This window comes from Arvicola amphibius, chromosome 1, assembly GCF_903992535.2.
Source record: "Arvicola amphibius chromosome 1, mArvAmp1.2, whole genome shotgun sequence".
Lineage (NCBI taxonomy): Eukaryota > Metazoa > Chordata > Mammalia > Rodentia > Cricetidae > Arvicola > Arvicola amphibius.
In genome coordinates this window covers 180,884,978-180,907,463 of record NC_052047.1, presented here as the reverse complement: position 1 = coordinate 180,907,463, position 22,486 = coordinate 180,884,978, and the positions used below count along the sequence as shown (strand labels likewise).

At 41.8% G+C, this 22,486-nt stretch overlaps 2 protein-coding genes across 3 annotated transcripts in view; both read left to right on the top strand.

Annotated features, from left to right (window-relative positions):
- Window positions 1–12,975, top strand: part of Tm9sf3 (transmembrane 9 superfamily member 3) — a 51,829-nt gene extending 38,854 nt beyond the window's left edge. For both annotated transcript variants that reach the window (XM_038327107.2, XM_038327116.1), the window contains exons 10-15: window positions 3,269–3,408; window positions 5,692–5,760; window positions 8,334–8,480; window positions 9,206–9,289; window positions 9,412–9,488; window positions 11,621–12,975. In XM_038327107.2, coding sequence (XP_038183035.1) covers window positions 3,269–3,408; window positions 5,692–5,760; window positions 8,334–8,480; window positions 9,206–9,289; window positions 9,412–9,488; window positions 11,621–11,688 — 585 coding nt within the window. In that variant the 3' untranslated portion in view covers window positions 11,689–12,975. The remainder of the gene's footprint in view (window positions 1–3,268; window positions 3,409–5,691; window positions 5,761–8,333; window positions 8,481–9,205; window positions 9,290–9,411; window positions 9,489–11,620) is intronic.
- Window positions 12,976–20,236: 7,261 nt separating this feature from the next.
- The window catches only part of Tll2 (tolloid like 2), a 108,802-nt gene continuing 106,552 nt past the window's right edge, over window positions 20,237–22,486 (top strand). The window contains exon 1 of the mRNA XM_038347035.1: window positions 20,237–20,402. Coding sequence (XP_038202963.1) covers window positions 20,237–20,402 — 166 coding nt within the window. The remainder of the gene's footprint in view (window positions 20,403–22,486) is intronic.

Genomic DNA, 22,486 nt, shown 5'->3' with positions numbered 1-22,486 from the left:
TACCACCAGGCATGCTTTAATCCCAGTACTCGGAAGGCAGTGACAGGTGGATCTCTGAGTTTGAGGCCAGCCTGATCTACAAAGTGAGTTCCTGGACAGCCAGGGCTGTTACACAGAGAAACCCTTTCTGGAAAAATCAAACAAACAAACAAAAAAAGAATTCTCTAAGGAATTATTTGTTTCACCTGTGGTGGGTGGGTCTTCTCATCTTAAGAGGTAAAAGTCAAGACAGTTCACTATAGATATGCCCACAGGCCAACCTAATCTAGATAGTCCCTCATTGAGACTTTATTCTCAGGTGATTTTAGATTGTCTCAAGTAGATAATTAAAAATAACTGTCATAGTTAATCACAATACCCGAGAAACACAACTGAAGGGAGGAAGAATTTCTTTTTGTTGGTGACTTCAGAGCCTTCCATGGTCAGCTAGCTATACTATTTCTAGACCTGTAGTGAGGCAGAGCTTCATGGTGAAAGGTTGTCATGGAACAGGGATGCTTGCTTTATGGCAGTCAGGAAGTAGTAACAGAGCAACCAGGGAGATAGCACCAGAGGACATCCCAGTGACCTGCTTCTTCCAGTAGGCCCTGCCTCTGTTTATTTCATCACACAGTGTTTTGGTAATTTTTTTGTTTGTTTTTGTATTGATGGATGTCTTAGTTAGAGTTTCTAACATAGTTTTTTAGTTTTTTAGTTGTTGTAAAGAGACACCACGACCATGGCAACACTTATAAAGGAAAACATGTAATTGGGGTGGCTTGCTTACAGTTCAGAGGTTCAGTACATTACCATCACAGTGGGACATGGCGGTGTGCAGGCAGATGTGGTGCTAGGGAAGAAGCTGCTTTGTGTTGATTGGCAGGCAACAGGAAGTAGACTGAGTGTCACACTGAGCGAAGCTTGAACAAAAGAGACCTCAAAGTCTGTCCCTGCAGTGACACACTTCCTCCAACAAGACCACACCTACTTAAAGCCACATCTCCTAATAGCATTTGAGTGGCAGGGGCAGGCCTGGTCTACAAACCAAGTTTCAGGACAGCCAGGACTGTTACACAGAAAAATCCTGTCTCAGAAAAAAAAAAAAAAAAAGAAAACAAAGCAAAACAAAAAAGCCCTCCTTTAACTGAGTTGACTTGAATAAATAACGGCAAACAAATGCATTTTATAAAATACTCTAAAAGAAAGCCTTAGGACATGGATCAGAATTGGAACCAACGAATGGTTTCATTCTTTTTCATCAAATAACTTTCATACAAAAGTGAAGGAAGCATTCTTGGAGGAGAAGGATGAGGTTTAAACCAGATGATGTAATTGATTGTGTGGGAGTTCCCAGTTCCTTCTGTCCTGCTTGTTCATTCATGTGCATGTTTTCTTACAGAGCAGAGATACCATATGGGCAGGAGAGACATTTGTGAAACTGGACCCAAATCTCCTTTCTTAGGGGAAAAGGAAGGAAGTAGATTTCACTTTACAGAATGGGGTGGATTTATATTGCTGAGGCACAAGGTTTTAGAATTGGTTATTAATTTTTTAAAGGATGGAAGCAATTATAGGAACTAGTGTGAATTCGTTTATGCAAAATGGCTAGAACACCATCATTTCCCAATTTGAGTAGGTTTTAGAAAACTAGAAGAACACAACAGCGTAAGTAGACACGGCATCCTATTAGACAAGATAAGAAATGTGGTCAGAGCCATTGTGATGTCATAGTGCAGCAGCACATGCTGCACTTGAGGAGATGTGAGAGACAGTGTCAGTCTGACCACTGTGGAGTGCTGAACGTGCTATCTGAGGGGATCTCCTCTGATGGATGTTTGAGATCTTAAGAGATTCTTTGTGATGGGGCAGCATGTTTTGTTGTTCCTGGTGCTTTCATAACTATTACCTTAGTTTGTTTTCAAAGGAACTAAATAGAAATTGGGGGATAATTAATGTTTCGTAGCTTTAAACTCCCAATGTGTAGTAACTGGTCCAGTAGTATTTCTTCTGTTTGGGTTGTGTTGTTAGTGGTAAGGATGGGGTTTTGGTCATTAGGTTTGTTGTTTGTATTTCTTTCTCCCTTTCTGTCAAAATGAGTTTCTCCAAGTTGTGTATAAACATTCATATAGGCAAAACACCCATACACATTAAATTTAAAAAGAAAGAATTCCAGTTGTTTGTACCTGTGCCAGCACTTGATGTAGTTGATCTTCCTAACTTTAGCCCATCTGGTCAGAGTGCAGTGGGTCCTGCCTTTCATTTCTCTAGTGGACTTGTCAGTCACATGGACGGCTTTGTAGGGGGAGGATTGCTTATTTGTATATGCATCTTTAATGGATGTTGAAATCTTTTGTGCTTCTGTTTTATTTTATTCTCCCCCACCCTCCAAGACAGAGTCTCTTTACACAGCCCTGGCTGTTCTAGAACTCTCTCTGAAGACTAGACTGGCCTTGAACTCGCAAAAATTCACCTACCTCTGCTTTCCGAGTGCTGGGATTAAAGGTGTGAACCACCACACCCAGCTGTGTGCGCACGCACGCGTGCGTACAGAAGTGTGCATATGGTGGGGAGAGGGGCATGCTTGTGCCAAGGTGCAGGTGAAACTCAGAGGACAGCTTGTAGGAAGAAGTCTGTTCTCTCCGTCACCATGTGGGTTCCAGGGATTAAATGCAGATCATCCCTTTTTTCCCTTTTCCAGTTTGTCCTTATAACTGTCCTATTTAAGGAGTCTTTTGCCAAACTAAACAGCAGTGAGCTTGCCTTGGTATGTTGTCTTTTAGAAATCCTGTAGTTTGGTCTCTGAAACCCTGAGATAAATTTGAGATATTTTATTTGCGTATAACACCCTCTGTTGGCAGGGCTCTGCTTGCCTACAGCGCTCCCAGAGCGTCTGCTGTGAGTTGGCAGTACCTGGATAAAGGAGCCGTTGGTTGGAATGCTCAGTAAACTAAAACCAAGTAATTTGGTCATAATAATGAAAGATAAGGGTAGACACATTAACAGCATGCCACTGACAGGAAAGGGGATCACAGTGCACTCTACTGGGGGCAGTGTGAAAGGCTAGGGATAGTGGGAGCTGAAGGTGCAGAGGGAAGAGTTCACGTTGTGTGTGATTTGCTGTGAGCATTTTTTCCTGTCTCCAGTAGTGCATTCCTTGTATCAGTTTAGCCCTCAGAACTTAACCTTTTCTCCGTGGTTGCTGTGTTTGAATTTTCAGGTGTCTGTCTTACTTGTTTCTCCGTGTTCGGCTCTCTGAGTGACCGACCACACACATTTTATCTCTTCGCAGGTGGCCGTTTGTTGCATCTGTTTTTTCGTCATTCTTCCTCTGAATCTCGTTGGCACCATACTTGGCCGAAACCTGTCAGGGCAGCCCAACTTCCCTTGTCGTGTCAATGCTGTGCCGCGTCCTATCCCGGAGAAAAAATGGTAAAGAGAATGCTAAGCTCATTTGATTTTTGTCATAGTGCATAAGTTTTTAAGGCTGTTTTGGGCATACAACTTTAGAAACAGCTTGTGTTTATGCAAAACACTTTTAAATTTAAGAATTTGTTCTTTTTAATTTTCTCATTAGTCTACATTGTAAAGAATATAGTAAGCCATGCCCTTATTTGCTTTCTGAATATTGGTGCCGTTGACATGTCAAAACTTTGATAAACACAGTAGTGTGTAGAGGTGGGTGGAAGGTAAAGCTTCAGAAGTCTCTTACACTGCAGGTAAAATGTGACTACTGCCTCTTGTTATAGGGTTTTTTGTTTGTTTGTTTGGTTGGTTAGTTTTTTTTTAGACAGGGTTTCTCTATGTACCCCTGGCTATCCTGGAATTCACTCTGTAGACTAAGTATTGGGATTAAAGGCTGTGTGTTACCACTATTGTTGCTGCCTGTTTTTGTAAATAAAGTTTTATTGGAACACAGCCATACCCGGTCTTCATATACTACTTAGGGCTTTTTTTACTCTCCAGCATCAGAGTTGACAGAGCAGTAGTTACACAGAGACCATATCACCGGCAAAATCTGAAACCCTCTGAATTATAGAAAAATCTGCCAACTACTCGTTGATAATATATTTTTCCTATCAGATATTTTATTCTAAATATTGACCCATTTATTTTCATATTAAGTCGATCAATTGAGAAATGAATTAAGACCAGTTGTATTTAAATATTTGAACACAAAATAATCCAAAAATATACTAATTTGATAACTTATTTGCTAAGAAATAATAGGAAAAATATTAAAAGTCTTTGTTTTCCGTAATTAAACCATGATGTTTCTATAAGCAGCAGACTTTGTAGGGATAGTAAACATTGCCATTTATAACACACTAGGCTCGAATCTGAGCTGTGTCTCAGATAGCGTTGTTCAGTTTTGCATGGCATCAAGGCATACACAGGCAAGTGTTTTGCTTTAGTGAAGTTCTGCAGTGTAACATGGGCGAGCACTGTCAGAAACACTGTTCAGATGTGTTTGATTTTGTTTTAATTTTTGGCCATTGAATATTCAGGAACCTTTTATTCTTGCTGAATTGTTCAAAACCCACACATTCAGTTACATGGCCCCCAGTCTAAGAGCTTTCGTTTAGGGGAGAGTAACATTCCAGTTTTAGGAATTGTGTGCTTTTCTTTGTTAGATTGGTGCCTATAATAAACTTTGGACTGAAGAGTTTTCAGTCCACTTTTTAAACTGCTTTTCTCCTAAATCAGTATTAGATTATAGGGCCCATTAATTACTCATGTTCAGCTTCTTACTGGAGAGAGAAAGGTAAAAAGAAAAGCCTAGTCAGAAAGCACAGAAGATCTTTGGGAAGTAGGGTTAGTGTGGAGAGGTGTGAACAACTCCTGCCTTGCATATCAGAGATCAGTCTCTTTTAGGCGCAGGTAGGCTGGTGTGGGGCTCCATTCTCTTACTGTTTTTTAATCATGTGAGAATGAAATCTGAGTGCTAGATTTCCCTCCCTCCCTCCCTCCCCCCTCCCTCCCCCCTCCCTCCTCCCTCCCTCCTCCCTCCCTCTTGTGGTGGAGGGATGTTCAGGAGTCAGTGGGAGGATGGGGGAAAATCACATCTTCCTGGATCCAAAGGAAGGCTTTGAGAACTGCCCGTGCTTGCTGGAAGGAGAACGACACAGCATTTCAGATAGAGACCAATGATTTTCACTCAGTGAATGTTGGCTAGGAGAAGGGAGGAAGTTTGAATTTTATTTCTTAGTCTTTCTTTGCCACATTGTAAAGCAAAACTGTCAATACCTTGATTGTTGAATTTGTTGGAAAAGAGTGAGAGCCAAGAAGAAAGTGGGTAAAGGTCAAGGTCAGTCATGAAAATCGTTTCAGATAGGGATCTCACCTTCCTTTTCTTTCCTCCCTTTCCCCTTTGAATTTCTGTAAGAAACTACAAAGTTCTCAGAAGTTACTGAAAATTGGTAAACTAAGAATAAATACTTAATGTGCTTCTTACTCTGCAGTAGCAACAATTTGTGTTCCTCAAATACTTCCCTCAGGCATTAATGCTGGAAAGAATATTGACTACATATGATGACTAATTTGAAATCTCACTCACATTTTTATGCCTCTTCGAATTTTGGTTTTTCTTTTTATTGGTTTGTCTTTATTCACTGGGATGATTGTTAAAGTATTAAACATCACCTTTTTATATTGGGATTTATATATATTATGAAACCACACTCACAGTACATTATTAATTCTAATATTTTCCAGGTTTATGGAGCCTGCAGTTATTGTTTGCCTGGGAGGAATTTTACCTTTTGGTTCAATCTTTATTGAAATGTAAGTTTTGGCAATGTTTTCATGTTTTGAAGGATTTAGTTATAACAAGAATGTATGGATTAGATCATGCTATATTGGTGTGGAATCAGCAGACAAAGCAGTCTCTCTGGAGTCAATTTTGCACTACTTTAATGACGTACTGAGGTTGCGAACTTTTTAATGAACAATTTTGTTTAACTTACAGAGTTAGAGATTCTAAATCGCAGTATATTATGAGGGAAGTCAAGGCAGGAACCTGGAGGCAAGAACTGATGCAGACTGTAGTGAGGAGGCGAGCAGGCCTGCTTTTCGTCCCACGTGGCTCCTACATGGCTAGCTTTACACCTGAAATAACAACACACACATTGTATTCATTTAAACACTGCCTGGCCCATTAGCTCTAGCCTTTTACTGGCTAAACTCTCACATCTTGATTAACCCATTTCTATTAATGTGTGTAGCACCACAAGGTGGTGGCTTACCGGGAAGATTCTAACCTGCGTCCATCTCTGAGAGGAGAGCTATGGCATCTGCCTCACTGCCTTCTACCCAGCATCCTGTTCTGTTTACTCCACCTATCTAAATCCTGCCCTATCAAAAAGCCAAGGCAGTTTCTTTATTAACCAATGAGAGTAACACATAGACAGATGACCCTCCTCCATCAAGAGACCATAGAGAAAACCTGCTTACTGGCTTGCTTGCATGACTTGCTCAGCCTGCTCTCCTGTATAACCAAACACCACCTGCCCAGGGGTGGCACTGCCTGCAGTGGTCTGGGCCTTCTCAAATCAACCATTCACTATACAGGAAAATGCTCCACTGACTTGTCTGCAAGCCAATATGATGGAGGTATTTTCTCAGTTGAGGTTCCTCTCCCCAGATTATTCTAGCTGTGTCAAGTTGACAGAAAGCATAACCAGCACAACTCATACATATAACTATATAAATAGGTAGTTGTCTTTTGTTGCCTATCAGCTGTGAGTATACTGTAATCATTGGTGGGAGATTAGGAGACTGGAGTGGGTCACCCTGACTTGTTTAATAAAGCCAGTTCAGGAGATCTGTACCTACACCTGATAATCCTCACTCTGACTTGACCGCTTACTGCTGGTTCTAGAGGTCATACTTTTCCCTGCTTCCCTTAGCCCTTTCTTCCACTAGACTTCTCTGCTCTTTCAGGTCATGCTTGTTTTGGTTTTCTCACACCCTGTCCTCCTAGCATGGCATCTTTAACCTGTCTAGGTTTATTTTATTTATAAGTTTTAACCTTTCAGTCTCCTTATGTCACTTTTTCTTTCGCTAAGGATTTTGAATCTCAGTGCGATGATATGCTACTGCCTTCACGATGTGAACAGCTGGGTGCTCATAGAATGAACTGATCCTGTTCACTCTCTTAGCTCCTACCCTTTTGTTGAAGTTCTAGCCATGCTGAACATTTTGAGGGCTTTTTGTTTTGTTTTTAGATTTATGCGTATGAATTTTTGCCTATGTTTTTTATGTGTTTACCATGTGCATGCCTGTTGCCTTTGGAGGCCAGAAGAGGGTGTCAGAGTTACAAGGTTGTGAGCGACCATGTAGGTGCTGGAAATCCAAGTCAGGTCCTCTGCAAGAACAGCTGGTGCTTTTAAATGCTGAGCAATCTCTGTGGTCCACAGAGTTTTTTGTTTGTGTGTTTAACTTACTGGATTTCTTTACCCAGAACCAGTCTTCTGCTCCTGATGTTTTCTGTCACAAGTCTTTCTCTTGCTCTCCACCCCACCCGTGTCCTTGTCCTGTTTTCACTCCGTTTCCAATTCCTCACAGATGTAGCAGGGGAATCGCTCCTCTCCTTTGCTGGTGTAGTGCACAGCTGAGGGATCAGGGTGCCTTACAGCCAGCCATCTCCTAGAGCCGAGTGAGGTTTCCTCACTGTGCTGGTCTTTACTCTTCACTTACTGAGATTTAATATAATTGCATCATTTCCTCCTTTCCGTCTTCCCTCCAAACTTCTCTATGTCACCCTATAATATGCGGCAAGGGATCTGTAAATAGCTGTGGAAACATGTGGGCATGTGATGGAATAAATGGATTACAAAACATGGAATTTTTAAAAAGAAGTAAAAGACCCTGTTCTGAGTTAAGGATGATGAAAACTATTCCTACTCTTTCTCTTTCTCTCACTGTCCTGAAGACAGTGTCAATCTGCTTTAGACTTTGGCTTCCTGTTTTGTCGTCTTCTCTAATCTGTATACTCTTAATTGTATCACTTATTTTTCTTTTTAACAGAATGTTCTCTAAAACATGAAAAGTATTACTTAAGTAATATTTCCTCTTAAAAAATAGAAGAATGAAGGAAATGACTATTTTATGAATGTAGATTGCAGCTGTTCTCGTTTTCGACGTTTTAACTTGTTTAGGCTTCTAATTTAGTCATTTTGCTCGGAGGTAAATGCCTCCAGAATAATGTGTTCTTTAGAAACATCACAAAAAATATTTTGAGAATTTAATAAATGAGAGTTAAGAGAAACTGTTGGAAAATAGTAGAAAGGATGCTAGCAAGTGTTAAGGGGACTGACAGAGTACGCTTCAAGGCCGCCCTCGTTGTCCCTTCTCAGGTACTTCATCTTCACTTCTTTCTGGGCTTATAAGATCTACTATGTCTATGGCTTCATGATGCTGGTGCTGCTCATCCTGTGCATTGTGACTGTCTGTGTGACCATCGTGTGCACGTACTTCCTGCTGAATGCAGAGGACTATAGGTGGTAAGTGCTTTCGGGGGACCTCTCGGGACCCTACTACCTGTTTTTGTTTTGTTTTGTTTTGTTTGTTTTGGTCTTTTGAGACAAGATCTCTTATGTAGCTCTGGCTATTCTGGAACTTACTATACAGGCTAGGTTGTCCTCAACTTACAGATATCCACCCGCCTCTGCCTCCCAAGTACTGAGATTAAAGTTATGTGCCACCACACCCAGAGAGAATCCCAATATCCTAAATTTACCTTTGAAGCCTGTTAAGCTAAGGAAAGGATTTAACAGAAATTGTGCTGTTTAAGATAATAGAGGAGCTGGGAATGGCGGAACACACTTGTAACCCTATCACTGGGGAGGCACTTGGCAATAAAATGAATGAATAGGAAAGATAGTAGAATTGTAAATATAATGAAAATTTTGTAGGAAAATGGTATCAGTCCAAATTTTTTAGTCCTATTTGAAATATTTCTGCAAAGTGCTTGATGCTGAGTTCATGGGGAAGCGTCTTTGTTGTGGGCTCTGAAAGGGGAAGTGGTTTGTCTGAAGTCACTCACAGATATGACCAGATGCTGGAGTTTCTAGTTCCCAGGCTTTTTGTCAATAATAGTTAAGCATCAGGTACAAGGATTTGTTTTTAAGTACATTAGAATTTTAAAGGATTTTTTAAAATTATTTGCCTTAAAATTTGAGTGCCATTCATTTCAAAGGCCTAATCTTTTTTCATTTTGTTTTTCCAGGCAATGGACAAGTTTTCTCTCCGCCGCATCAACTGCAATCTATGTTTACATGTATTCCTTTTACTACTATTTTTTCAAAACAAAGTAAGTGGAGGTTTTCTTTCATGTGTCACCTAGGAAACTGCACTTGCTTTTTAAACAATGAAGTGTAAAGCCTCAGGTTGAAAGTAAATGTATGTGTTTAATATTATTTTATTGTATTGCAGGATGTATGGCTTATTTCAAACATCATTTTACTTTGGATATATGGCGGTATTTAGCACAGCCTTGGGGATAATGTGTGGTAAGTTTTTAAATTCTTAGAACATGACAAGAAAAATTTTGAGTACCTCAGACTCAGGAAAACACTGGACTTAGAAATTAAGAAATTCTGGGCTGACAAACCTGAGTCTGAGCCCTGGACGCAGAAAGCTGGGTGAGAACTGGCACCACAGTTGTTATTTGGCCTCCGTTCATGCCTTGCCCAGTAACAATCAGATAGAAGTTAAGGCATTCTGTTCTGCTGCTCTATCAGGAACACCAAATGAATCCAGAAGTTTGCCTTCAGTCTTTTTGACTCTGCTTTAAAATCTGATCTATTGCTTGATTAATTTCTATTTTTGTAGCTGTTCTAATGATACCACAGAGCACAAAATTACTATGGTTAGTTTCTTGTTCACATTGGGAATTGTCTTGCTTTGATACTGTCTTTCTGTGTTGTTTAGCGTAGTCCTGGTTTAAACTTCTAGACTCAAGTGATCCTCCTGCCTCAACCTCTTGAGTAGCTGGGGTTACCAGTGTGTATGGTATCACATACAGTTGAGAATTGGCATTTTAAAGCATGTTCATTGGAAAGGATTATAATGTCGGCAGGTGCAAGGTGGTGCCTGAATGATTTCTGCCTCTGTTTTTTGTGATGTTGCTGAAGATACCCGTGTTCAAAGGCAGCCCAGGTTACTGGCAATGAGTGCAGCATATCTGTTTAGTTTTTCACAGTGGATTTGGCTGATTGTATCCCTGAGGTGTTTTGCCACACACCTCTCCACTCCATACCTTCTGTAAAATAGTAGTTCAAGCAACAATAACCTATTGTACTCATTGCTTATCCAAGAATACTTCAACAGGTGATTGTAGGTTTTTAGAGGGAGATATGTGATGTGTGTGTGAAGTTAAAAGCCTTTGATAGTTATTGCTTGTTTAAAGTAATTCATTGGTTGTTATAATCTTGTAACGCTTACTCCTGATTATCAGCAGAGATTTGTTTATAAATAGAGTCTTCTTTACCTCATCTGTTTTGTTACCTTGAGATAGACCAATTTGGTGAGAAATCAGTTCATGGTTGGGGTTGTAGCTCAGAGTGCTTGTCTAATATGTAAAAACCTTTGGGTTCAATCTCTAGTACTGTTAGAAAAGTGATGAGAGAGAGAGAGAGAGAGAGAGAGAGAGAGAGAGAGAGAGAGAGAGAGAGAGAGAGAGAGAGAGAGAGAGAGAACTATTAACTCATAGGAGATGTAATTTAAAAGTTTTAAGGAATAAATCCAGTGAAGAATGGTCATTGACTAGCTGTTCTAAAAGACACCAAGGTTTGTTTTTTTCTTTTATTTTTTTATTTTAAAAAAGTCCCACTTATTTGTCTAAGAAAACTATTTTGTTTAGTCATTCATTCAGTTTATTCAGCAAATAGTGATTGGTTAACATTCTTGTGCTAGGTGCTCTTAGACACAGAGGATTAATATTTCATTAACAGCATGCTCTGCTTTCTGAAATTTTGAGCCCCACTTGAGGTTTATTGTTTGAAACTTCCAACCCACTTACCTATCTCTTGGTCCAATCTCCTGCCAACCTTTACAGCTTGTATAACTTAAATAGGAAAAGGAGGCACCAGAAAGGATCTTTTTCTAGAGTTGCAACACCACTGGGTCATGCTTCTCTGAATTCCCAAAAGCCTCCCTCATTACGTCTTATGGCTCTGTAAGTTTTTGGAAACATCTGGATATTGCCATGAATGTTCATTCACACTTCTGATACTAGCACCCAGGAGGCTGAGGCAGAAGATTCCAGAATTCAAGGAAAGCCTGGGCTACATAGCAAGACTGTGTCTGGAAAAAAAAAAAAAGTATTGCTTTAATGGGCTGAACTTGTCATTATCAAGTCGGTCTTTCTTTCATGAGTTATATTTTAATTCCACAGTTACTGACCATACAAGTAATAATTGTGATAATTGTGATTTGATTTTAAATAATAGGTTAGGTTTGGCTATAACAGATGCTTTGCAAAGCAAATGATAGCATTTAAGAGATTCAGAGAGAATACTAATATAAAGACATTACCCTAAAAAAGGAATGAAACTCTAGAACAGAGAACATTTAATATTTGTAAATGACAGACCCTGATTTCACTGTATTTGTTTCAGAATATGTTATATTATTTTTGCAGGAGCAATCGGTTACATGGGAACAAGTGCCTTTGTTCGAAAAATCTATACTAATGTGAAAATTGACTAGACACCTGAGACAACCTGGAGCTTCGGATCAGTTTCTCTTTCATGAGGGTGGAACTTGCACAGAAAAGAAAAATAAGCGCAAGAAGAGATTTGGGCTTAACACTGGGTACTTGTGGGTCTCTTTCATGGATGGCTTAAAGTAACATCTATTTCCATTGATCCTAGGTTCTTACTGACTGCTTTCTCCAACTGTTCACAGCAAATGCTTGGATTTTATGCAGTAGGCATTACTACAGTACATGGCTAATCTTCCCTAAACTAGCTCATTAAAGATGGAATAGACCAGCTCTCTTCAGTGAAGAGGACAAATAGTTTATTTAAAGCATTTGTTTCAACAAAAGAACTGGAGGGAAACTTGGATGCTAAGATTCCATGAGTAGAAATCTTCTTGGCACTTGGTGTTTCTATGTTATTGAAAAATGATGTTCCAGAAAGATTATTTTTTCTCTTATTTTTACTGCCATTGTTGATCTATGTGGGACATTTTTATATATTGAACCTGAGTTCTTTTTGACATGTTTTTGGTCGTCCCTCCATTCAACTGCATCTTTTTTTTTTAAAGCAAAATTAAAAACTATTAAATTCTGCATGGGATTTATCTTCTGTCATCTTAATCTTAGTTGGATCAACCTCATTTATTTATCTTAAAATTAACCAGTTATAATATCTCAATTCCATCCAAAGAAAATACAGTATGAAAATAGAGGTGTACTCTCTATAATGCAATTTACTGTACAGTTAGCAAGCAAAGTGTTAAATGAAGAAGATACTTGTTTTATTAAACATCTGGAGATTTAGATAAATTACATTTTAACTGAATGTCTAAAGTGATTATCTCTCCCTCCCCCAAGTTAGTCTTACATCTTTTTTTTTTTTTTTTTTTTTTTTTTGGGTTTCAATGAAGGCTTTACATAAGAAATTATTAAAAAAATAAGGGTGGGTCAATAAGTGTATATAACATTAATAATGTCGTGTAGGTGTAGGTTTCTGGATGCATTTGGATGTACAGATTGTCTGGAGGACTTTTGGGATGATGATTGGTGTAGAAATGTGTGGGTTTGGGTGGCTTTTTACATCTTGCCTACCATTGCATGAAACGTTGGGGTTTCTTCAAAATGTGTGTGTCACACTTCTTTTGGGAGGGGTTGTCTTCTTCTTTTATGAAACTTCTCCTTGAGCTAAATTTGTAATTTAGAAACATTTAATTTTGTTAATCCTGTCTGGGACATTTAAGTAACATCTAAAGCATTATTGCTTTAGAATGTTCAAATAAAATTTCCTGACCAAATGGTTTTGTGACAGTAGATGTGTTCATAATCTGAAGGTTTATGCTCAAAAGGCAGTGCACGACGCAGCAGACTTCTCACATGCAGAGGACCCACACTCTAAAATCCCCAAACACAGAGCCAGGTGTGCTAGTTTATATCTATAATCCCAGTACCAGGGAAGCTAAGACAGGTTGCAATGAATTTGAGAACAGGCTACAGAGTGAGTTATAAGCCACTCTATGAGTTGTGTGCTACTCTGTAAGACCGTTCCAAATAAATAAATAATAAAAAGAAAAAAGTCCAGAAACCTGACTATGGATACTTACAAAGTGAGTGATAAAACTTTATATGAAATTGTGACGTACAAATAGAAACATTCATTGGATTGCTGCGCCATGTAGAATAGAAGGGAATATAAGTGGCTAAGCTAAGAACGCTAGCTCATTCAGAGGGTAAACAGATGAAGGCTACAGAAATCTCAAATTACTTTAATTTGTACATATATTTCTGAATCTGCCCATATTGCAAAGCTTTCCTAGAACCATTGAGTTTCTAATTCAGTACTTTGCTCTGCAGATACCCCAAACTAGACTGTATATCAGTGTTTTTTTTGAAAGACTCAAATCATCTGCTTTAAACTTGAATGTAAAACTCATGCATTCACATTACATTAGATATTTTTAGAAATCAATGGGCTTGTGTCTTCACCTGAGGCGTCTGAAATCTTTAGGGTATTTGGATTCTTGACCTTAGTGAGCTGTGGTCGGTCATCTTCAAGTCAGAATCTCAGGTGCAATGTCAGGACTAATTGTCAACATCTTCTCTTTCTCACCTGCTCTTAGGACCTTAAACTGAAAGGCACTGTTTATTTATATCATGTAACTTAAACATGTAAAGTATTTTTAATACAAGAACACTTAGTCCACAGGTTTGGGTGTAGCTCAGTTAGAGTGCTTGCCTCACTTACACAGAGCCCTGGTTTGACCCCCACACTGGATAAACCGGGTGTGATGGGACCTATGTGCAGTCATAGCATTCAGCAGGCAGTTACCTTCAGCTACAGAGTTCAGCACTACCTTGTGCTGCTGACATTCTGTCTCTAAAAATGAAACAACACTTCATCTGTGTAATGAAGTATATACAAACTAGCAAATTTTTGTCTTAATAAAATATTTGTTTCTCATAATCTTGCAGGTGAGGTGTAGGTTTTCAGAGAACATGGCTGTTTCAGGTGCACCTGTTTTTTTTTTTCTGCTAGGTTGAGCTCTGGAGTTCTTTGAAGTCTACAACGAAAAATAAATTTCCAAATATATTAACATTAAAATGAATAAAAATTACTTTGAAAGATCCTTTTTTTAAAAGACTTGTATTGGTTGGTTTATAACATCACAGAGGGGCGATGTAAATGTATACCTTGAAAAAGGTACAGGTCACAGGTATCTTAGTTCTCCCTAGACCTGGGTTAGTAGACTCGTTCAAACAGTATCTAAGTTCATTGGAAGGTGGGCTTTTGTACTCCATTAATACTGTATATTTAATTTACTAACATTTGCTTAGTTTGTCAGCTGATAATTTGAATACTATCAAAAACTAAGAATATACTTTGTATTTTTAAGCATGATTCCTGAAAATTAACTATACTGGTCTCCAAGTACAAGAGTAGGTTTTGAAAAAGTGGAACTGACCTGGTTGGAGGGACCTCAAATGTGCTAGTGTATTGTATAGGTTTCCATACTGCATTGATTTGCAGAGAAACCCCATGCCCTTAGAATCATTGTCTTGTGGTATCTGGACCTCATGGCTGGAATGCTCGGATGTTTCCCACTGGTGGTGGCTGGCCCTTTCTCCAAAGGTGGTTGCTGCAAATTCCAGTTCTTCCAAAAGCCACTTGATTTAAGGATTTATCCACTAATATTGCCCATTTTGATACAGCATTTGTTTCCTAAATGTTTACTAATCACTTTATGCCAAATGTCTTGCAGATGTTATTTTTAAATTTCCTGAATTTTTACAAATGTAAAAAGGGAAAAGTGTATTAGTGTAATTTGTTCAGGAATGGCTGTGGTACCGAAGGGCTTCTAGGAGTCCTAGGGGCAAAAGCCTTACGTAGAAACCTGTGCACTACAGTTCCATCTGGGCTTTAAGTTCAGATTTCTGCGTTCCTTAGTAACTCCATTCTATTGAATTTATTGGAACATGCATTAGGAGTAGTGACTTACAGGAGCACAGATGTTCGTGTTTTCTATCATGTAAAATTCTGTAGTTAAGTGATATTTTAGCAGTCAAGGCATTAAAGAGATCAGAGGAGGGGAAATGGAGGAGGATTGTCTGAAAGTATTTAGGACTAGACTAGTTCTGCAGAAAGGGTAGAACAGGAGGGTGCCGCACACCTGCAGACCCTGTGTGTATGACTTAAAGTCCTATGACCATGTCTGAAGGTGTCCTGATTGAACGTTCCTACTGGAGCCGTGTGTGCAGTGTGAAGTAAACAGTTACTTCACGGTTGCTGTAAAATAGTGAAGCTCTGGGGAACCGGGCAAGGCACAGTTTGTATTTGTCCTCGCCTCGTCAGTGTAGGCCGCCTGGATGTTGTAAGAGCTAAATGTAAGGAGGAAAAGGGTTGCCGGAAGGACAGCAGAGTTTTCTATAAAAGCATCTTTGGGCTTCTCCTCTGTGTTCACTTTGAGCCTTCGAATCCCCACGGAGCACGACAGTCAGCAGGTGGGAAGACATGGTGATTGCCCATGTCACTTCCATTTTGTATACATTCTGGGTTTGTGTAGGCCATATTCCAACTGGCTTTTTAGTAATAGAAATCAGTATCTAATGTATCAGATACAATTGAGGTTCTAATCTAGTCTGTTAATTTACCTGAAGTTGGATTTTTTAAAAGTAATAAAAAAATTAAATGTACTTTTCTTGGATGCTTGCTTTCTTTCCATTTTGAAACAGGTGAACCAAAGTGTGAAGGATAAGATAACTTGTCGTTTCCAGCCTGCCTGCCAAGAGATGAATCATAGAATTCACTCCACAGTTAGGTAACTCAGTTCAGAAGTTGTCTGCGGTCATATTGACGACCCATACACTTTGTGCGACAGCACAGGCACAGGCATTCTACAGCAGTGCAGACAGAGAACATGGAAGTAGTCAGCAGGCCAGAAAGTTGAGGTCTAACATCCACACCTGCCCCCCCTTGTGTTTTCAAAACAAAACATTGTACTGGAAAGTGGAAGGAATGGTATAGTGAACAAGATGTCTTTTAAAAACTGTTTTTTATCTTTTTGCATTCTTGGCTGGTAAGCTTTGAACCACTGTCAGCACCCTTCTCCCTTATGCCTGTCAGTCCTGTGAGTGACAAGGCCCTGGCTTTGTCTAGAATGTTGCTTTTTCCAGGAAAATTTACACGAGTCCCCTCAGTATGTAGGACACTGAGGCAACTAAAGGGGCTCTCTGAGTCTATTGTTGTCATTATAAAATGAAGATGTCACCTCTCCAGCCTGCAGAGCAGCATATATAAGTAGAGGGGACTGATGGCTATGCTGTGGTAAAGTCTGGTTAATTTCTCGAGTCCTCTTTGTGATTTTTGGCTTCCTCAACACTTTTAACTAGTTTTAAGATCCTTATCCACCTCTTTGGTTCTTTAAGCAGTTCCCTTGCTCAACACCTATACATGGGAATTCCTGTTAGCCATATAGTTTGGTTAGTGCAGATTTGACTGACTTCTGATATTTTCTTACCTGAACTCTGTCTGGTTGGAAAACCAGGTATAGATTCTGCACCATAGAAGGAAGCCTGTTGTTACATACCCTACTTCTTGACCTCGGAGTAAAGTGAACTACTCAGCATAATTTAAAACGAACAGGCCTATATTCAGTCAAATGGGGTCTACGAATTAAATATTTGTTTTAAATGATTTTCACTTTCACAGTTTGCTAAATGTGAATGGGGCTTTCAAGTTTAAGAAAAAGACTAGCAGGAACATTTTAACTGGCTAGTTTTGTTAACTTACAATGGCTCAGTCTAAGTCATCACTACAGGGCTAACCATGAGGTTCAGAGAGAGGAGAACCTACAGAGATGCAGGTGAGTCAGGTTGGGATTAGTTTAGTTAGGTGATGTGGGATTCCCCTCTGTATTGCTGTGAATATCTTTTTATTACTATTGGTTAATAAAGAAGCTTCTTTGGCCTATGGCAGGGTAGAATATAGGTAGGCGGGAAAACTAAACTGAATGCAAGGAGAAAGAAGGCAGAGTCAGGGAGATGCCATGTAGCTACTGCTGGCAATAGATATGCCAGAACCTTACCAGTAAGTCACAGCCTCATGACAATATACAGATTAATAGAAATGGGTTAATACAAGATGTAAGAGCTGGCTAGGTATATGCTTGAGCCATTGACCAGTGTTGTAATTAATATAGCTTTTGTATGATTATTCAGGTCTGGGTGGCCAGGAAGCAAAAATGCAGTCTCCAATTACATTAGATCAACTGAAATTAGCTTCAGTAGGAAAGATCTGAAAAGTTTAAGCACCTTAGATGTGACTGTAATATATGCTGGCACAAGGGTGCTTGTTTGTGGCCATCCAAGTGTTCCAAGAAGAGACATGGAATTAGGAAGAGGCAAGACACTGTTAGGGTATACAAGTGTTGTGCCTGCGTGTATGCCTGCGCACCACTTGAGTGTGCCTGGTGCCCAAAGAGGCCGAAAGACTGGAGTTACAGATGACAGTGAGCCACCACATAGGCTGGGCATTAAATCAAAGTCCTCTGGAAGACCAACCAGTGCTCTTAACTGATGAACCATCTCTCCAGCCTTGGATTTAGATTTTTAAATATGCTTTTAAGTTTATGTGAGCATAACAAGATGGTACAGGCCTGTCCATCACTTAGAAACTGACACAGGAGGATTACAAGTTTGAGGCCGCCTTGGGCTAAATAGCAATAGTCTGTCTCAAAAGAGGAAATTGAGTGTGATGATGCATGTCTTTAATCCCAGCACTTGGGAGGCAGAGGCAGAAAGATCTCTGTGCATTTGAGGCCAGCCTAGTCTATATAGTGAATGTCTGGGCAGCCAGAGCTACATAGAGAAACCCTGTCTCAAAGGAAGAAAAAAATAATTCCAAATTAACTATGAAGTAAACTAACGTGTGTAATTAAGAACTGTAGAGTGATGAGAAACGTGGCGAACATTCCTCTTCAGTCATTCCCATCTGACCTTACAATGCTGACAAACCTATTGGTAGCCAAAGAAGCATCCAAACAAGCGTGACACAAAGCAGTGCAGCTTGCTTATCTAGGATCACGGGTCTTCAAAATATTTGGCTAAAGGGTATTTATTGATGAAGAGACTGGCAGCTAACCCACCAGGTGGCGATTAAAGGCAGTCAAAGCTCCAACTTCTGTGCTTGCCAAAGACCAGCCTCTAATGTCTGTTTTCCAGAATTCTCTCTTAATGAGGAAGCCAACTGGCTGTTTCCATAGGGCCATCTGGAAGCCTGGAAGTGTCACAGAAGTTTGTTAGCCCTTTAGATGTCGACTTTGTGGACTTGTCTGCTGACAGGTGGCGACCTTCACTGGGGTGCATATAGCAAACCATGGCGTTGGGTTTGACTCCTTTCGGCAGTCAGGCAGAAATGCCATTCAGCCTCCTACACCTATGATCTGTTTTAGTGACCACTTGGCCTTTCTTGCCATTTGGTGTCAGCTATTCCCCTCAAGTCCCCCGCTCTAACCTGTCAGTTCCTAACATCTTTCTTAACCTGGCTGTAACTTTTGTGATTTCATTTGATGGCAGCTTTAGGCAGTGTCAACCCTGTGTTTCTTTGTTGAGAGCGAGGACAAAATAAAATACTCCATGTAGCATCCTTCGGGTTGCTAACTGCTACCTTTCCTGGCTTGAATTATTATTCTACTTAATAAATGTGACAGCAGGTCATAATGGGAGAAATTTGGAGTCTGGTGTAAAGCCCAGATTTGGACCTCTTAACTGCTATTTCGTTTAGCAGCTATGAAGTCACGTAGTAACAAACCCCCAAAAGAAACTCAGTCTACCTCCTTTCAGTTAAGTTATACGTACGTACGTACGTACGTACATACATACATACATACATACATCATACATACACAAATCTGTATGCAATGCACTTACAAATCTGCACGGCACATTGATGTGCTATGCTGCTCAAATAGGGCAATTTACTTGCATAAAAGGATCTTTGAAAATCCTTGCAGTAATAGTGGATGTCAACGTGGATCAGTTCTGACAATTTTTACATTGAAGGTACATCACAGCAGTGAGTTTCAAATAGCGTCTGATTATCTCCCTAAATAGTTTGGGCGCATGCTTTTTACAGACAGAAAAATAACCAGATTTAAAGAATCGCTCATTTTTATTTTATCAGACTAATGGCAAGGCTTGCTTGGTATGTCTATAACTTTAAAGAACAGGGCTGTTCTGTGGGTCTTTGACTACCAAAAGCACCCGGCACTGGGACTGTTTTACTGAAGGATCACCCAGAGGCAAGTCTGCCCTCTTACACTATCTTCCTTGTGTCACCAGCAACAACTTTGGGTTTGGTGGGTACTGCAGCATGCACCTGTGCAGGCGGGACCGGCGCTGTTGAGAGAGTAGAGAGAATTCTACTTCGCCCTGCAGAGAAGCCAGTGTCCAAAAGCCCGCAGTTGGCAGCGAGGTGGACTGGACAGCTCACACTAGGCTGCCGGTCCCCCTGTGTCCCGCCATGCGTGTATCCAGGAGTTGTGAAATGAATTTGTAGAATAAGGTAAGGCATGAACCCAGCCTCGGTCTTGAGAAGCCGTACTGTACTGTGTCAGTACAAGGGTGCATTCGACCAGGTGGGTGAGTCCCAGGGGCTCCAGCACTTGCCTTATCCATCAGCATCTTCGCTTTGCTTGGGTTCCTCCGAAGTTACGGAGGTGCAGGGGAGAGGAGGAGCCTCGCCTAGGGAGCCTAAGTGATTGGCTGTCCGGGGCCCTTGGAGAGGGCGTGTGGTCCAGCCATGGTAGAGAGGGGCGGAGCGGCCACTGTTCCTACTACCGCCGCCACCAACACAGTCGCAGCCACCGCAGCCTCGGCCACTGGGCAAGTCGTGTTGAGCAGCGGCTTTCTAGGTCGGGAACGCCTTACTGATCTTGCTCCGTACCCCACCGGTGCCTAGCAGCCAAGCAGGGACCACCACATCCAACCCTGTGCATGGTGTTTCGCTGGATCTGAGCTTTTAGTGCACGTTAAGTCCCTTGGGTCCCACAGACCCCTACCACTATGCCCCAGGCGACTGCACTTGGCACCCTGGTGCTATTGCTGCTGCTGCTCCCCTGCGGTACTGAGGTGCTTGGGGTCAACTCGGATGTTGCCTTGGACTCCTGGGCTTTGGAAGGCGAGGAGGGCACCGAGCAACAGCTGCATTACCACGACCCCTGCAAAGCCGGTAGGTACACTGCTGCCGGGCAGAAGTTTTTCTTTGAAATGCAAATGAACGGTGGGAAAGGAGGACCACTCTGCTCCTGGGAGATGCCCGGGGTTCCCGCGAGAGGGAGGACAATGTCCACCCTGGTCCCGATTAGCAGGACATATCGGGTGGCTGCTGCAGGAGTGGTCCCAGAGCGAAAGGCTGTGTGGGGAACGGTGGGTTCTGGTTGCCTGTCAGCCACTAGGCACGCACCCGCTACCTCCGGACACCGCAGGAGTCGAGCCTGGCTAGGTAGGCATCGCGCTCCCAGCTCCGGCAGAGTAGCTGGTTTCATTGGAGTTCACAGCAGTTGGAAGTGTTCCGCGAAGTTTCCCAAGGTCTGTAGTTACTCTTGGGAAGAGATTAGAAGACAGACAGAAAAACTTCACGGGAGGTAGAAGGAAGAGTTGCCTAGGGAGATGGCTCACGACTTAAATTGCTCCATCCTTTCCCGCAGTCCCCTCAGCACCCAAATGAGATGGAAGTCAGCAGGTGCTCTTAATTCCACCAGGAAGCTGCGCCCTAGAACAGCACCGGGCACACCGGCCTTGTTAGCCAAACCCGCTCCAGCTCTACAGTTCCAGCTACCAACCCTCTTGGGTTATCGGGGATGTGTGGTGAGGGGTAGAGGGAAGTGATGAAGCACCCTAGCAAAGGTCTCTTAAATGTCCCTTCGGGAAGGATCCAAGCACATCCAAAGTCAGGAGCTAGATGGTGCAATTCCCAGACCCGGGTGGCGCTGGATTTAGATTACCTTGAGGCTGCTCTGGGATGGTGGCCAGGAGCCGGGAGTAGTGTTTTCCTTTGGCCACTGCCCCACCTCTTTCACTTGCCAGTGAGCAAAGATAAAGGATAGGAGGCAAGAGGAGCCCTGAGGATACTCAGGGGACCAGAGTGCTTCCTGTGGGTACAGTGACTGGCCAGGTCTAGGCCAGTCCATGATGCCCTCTCATCATGGAGACCTCTGCCAGCCTCGGTTTTCTCATCTCTAAATCGCAAGATAAATAGGAGGCTTGTGGGAATTTTTTGCCTGTTGAACGAATGGGGTTGTTGTCCTTATTTTTATTGTTACTGTGGTAGCTCTAGTCTGTAGGCTGGAGTAGCTTCACACACCTGTCGTCTGGGGAAGACGATGTTCCTGCAAGAGCCTCGGAAGTTCAAGAGACCAGAGGATCCTATGCAGGCTGAAGGTCAAACTGGGTGTGGGGGACCCGGTCTTACCACAGGGAAGACCCCTGAAGGATATCTACCTATTGCCTACATATAAAGCTTCAGTTGGGAAGTAGTCAGAAAGGATGGTTTCCAGGTTAAGTGAAGGCACACCACCATGGCCTGACTGAGACATCCAACTCTTTGTGGGCCATGCTCGTGGCCAGGACGATCTCCTGAGCACTGTTAGAATGGTGTCTTGGTTCTAAAAAGGGAGCACTTAGTCTTGAAAATAAGATGGGGGTGAACAGGACCAACAGTCTCACTTGCCAGCTCCTGGACCCTGCCCGAGTGGAGCTGCCTCTGAGGTGGTGACTAGGGCCAGCAGGGAGATTAATTTGAGGATTAGGCTGGGTGCCCCCTGTACATAGGATGCTAGCCTAAATGTTGCAGATCCAGAGAGAAAGGTGCAGCTCGGACCCAGAGCTCCTACCTGGTCTGAGCTTCCAAGGACAACCCCGAGGCAAATTTGTCATGGGTTGTTCAGTGGTTTTAGAGAAAATGCTTGGTAACAATGAGTGGATGCTCTGACTGTTCATAGGTAGGATGGGGTAGACAGGCAAGGTAGAGAAGCCTCGCTGTGGTTCACTGACTTTAATGCATCATCGGGGCCCCACCCTTACTCCAGCCCCACCCCTACCCCTGGTCCCCACCTCGGCCTCTCTCTGAATTAACATGATGCTAAGAGCAGCCAGAGGAGAGGGATGGCAAGAGAGACCTGCAGCAAGAAAGCAACACAGTCCGCCCATTCTCCTGGGAGTTCTCTCATCTGGAGAGCACCCTATGGAAGGCCAAAAATGGGGTGGCCCAGTCCAAAATCTCAGTGGAGTAACAGCTTCCCCCACTATGGGGAA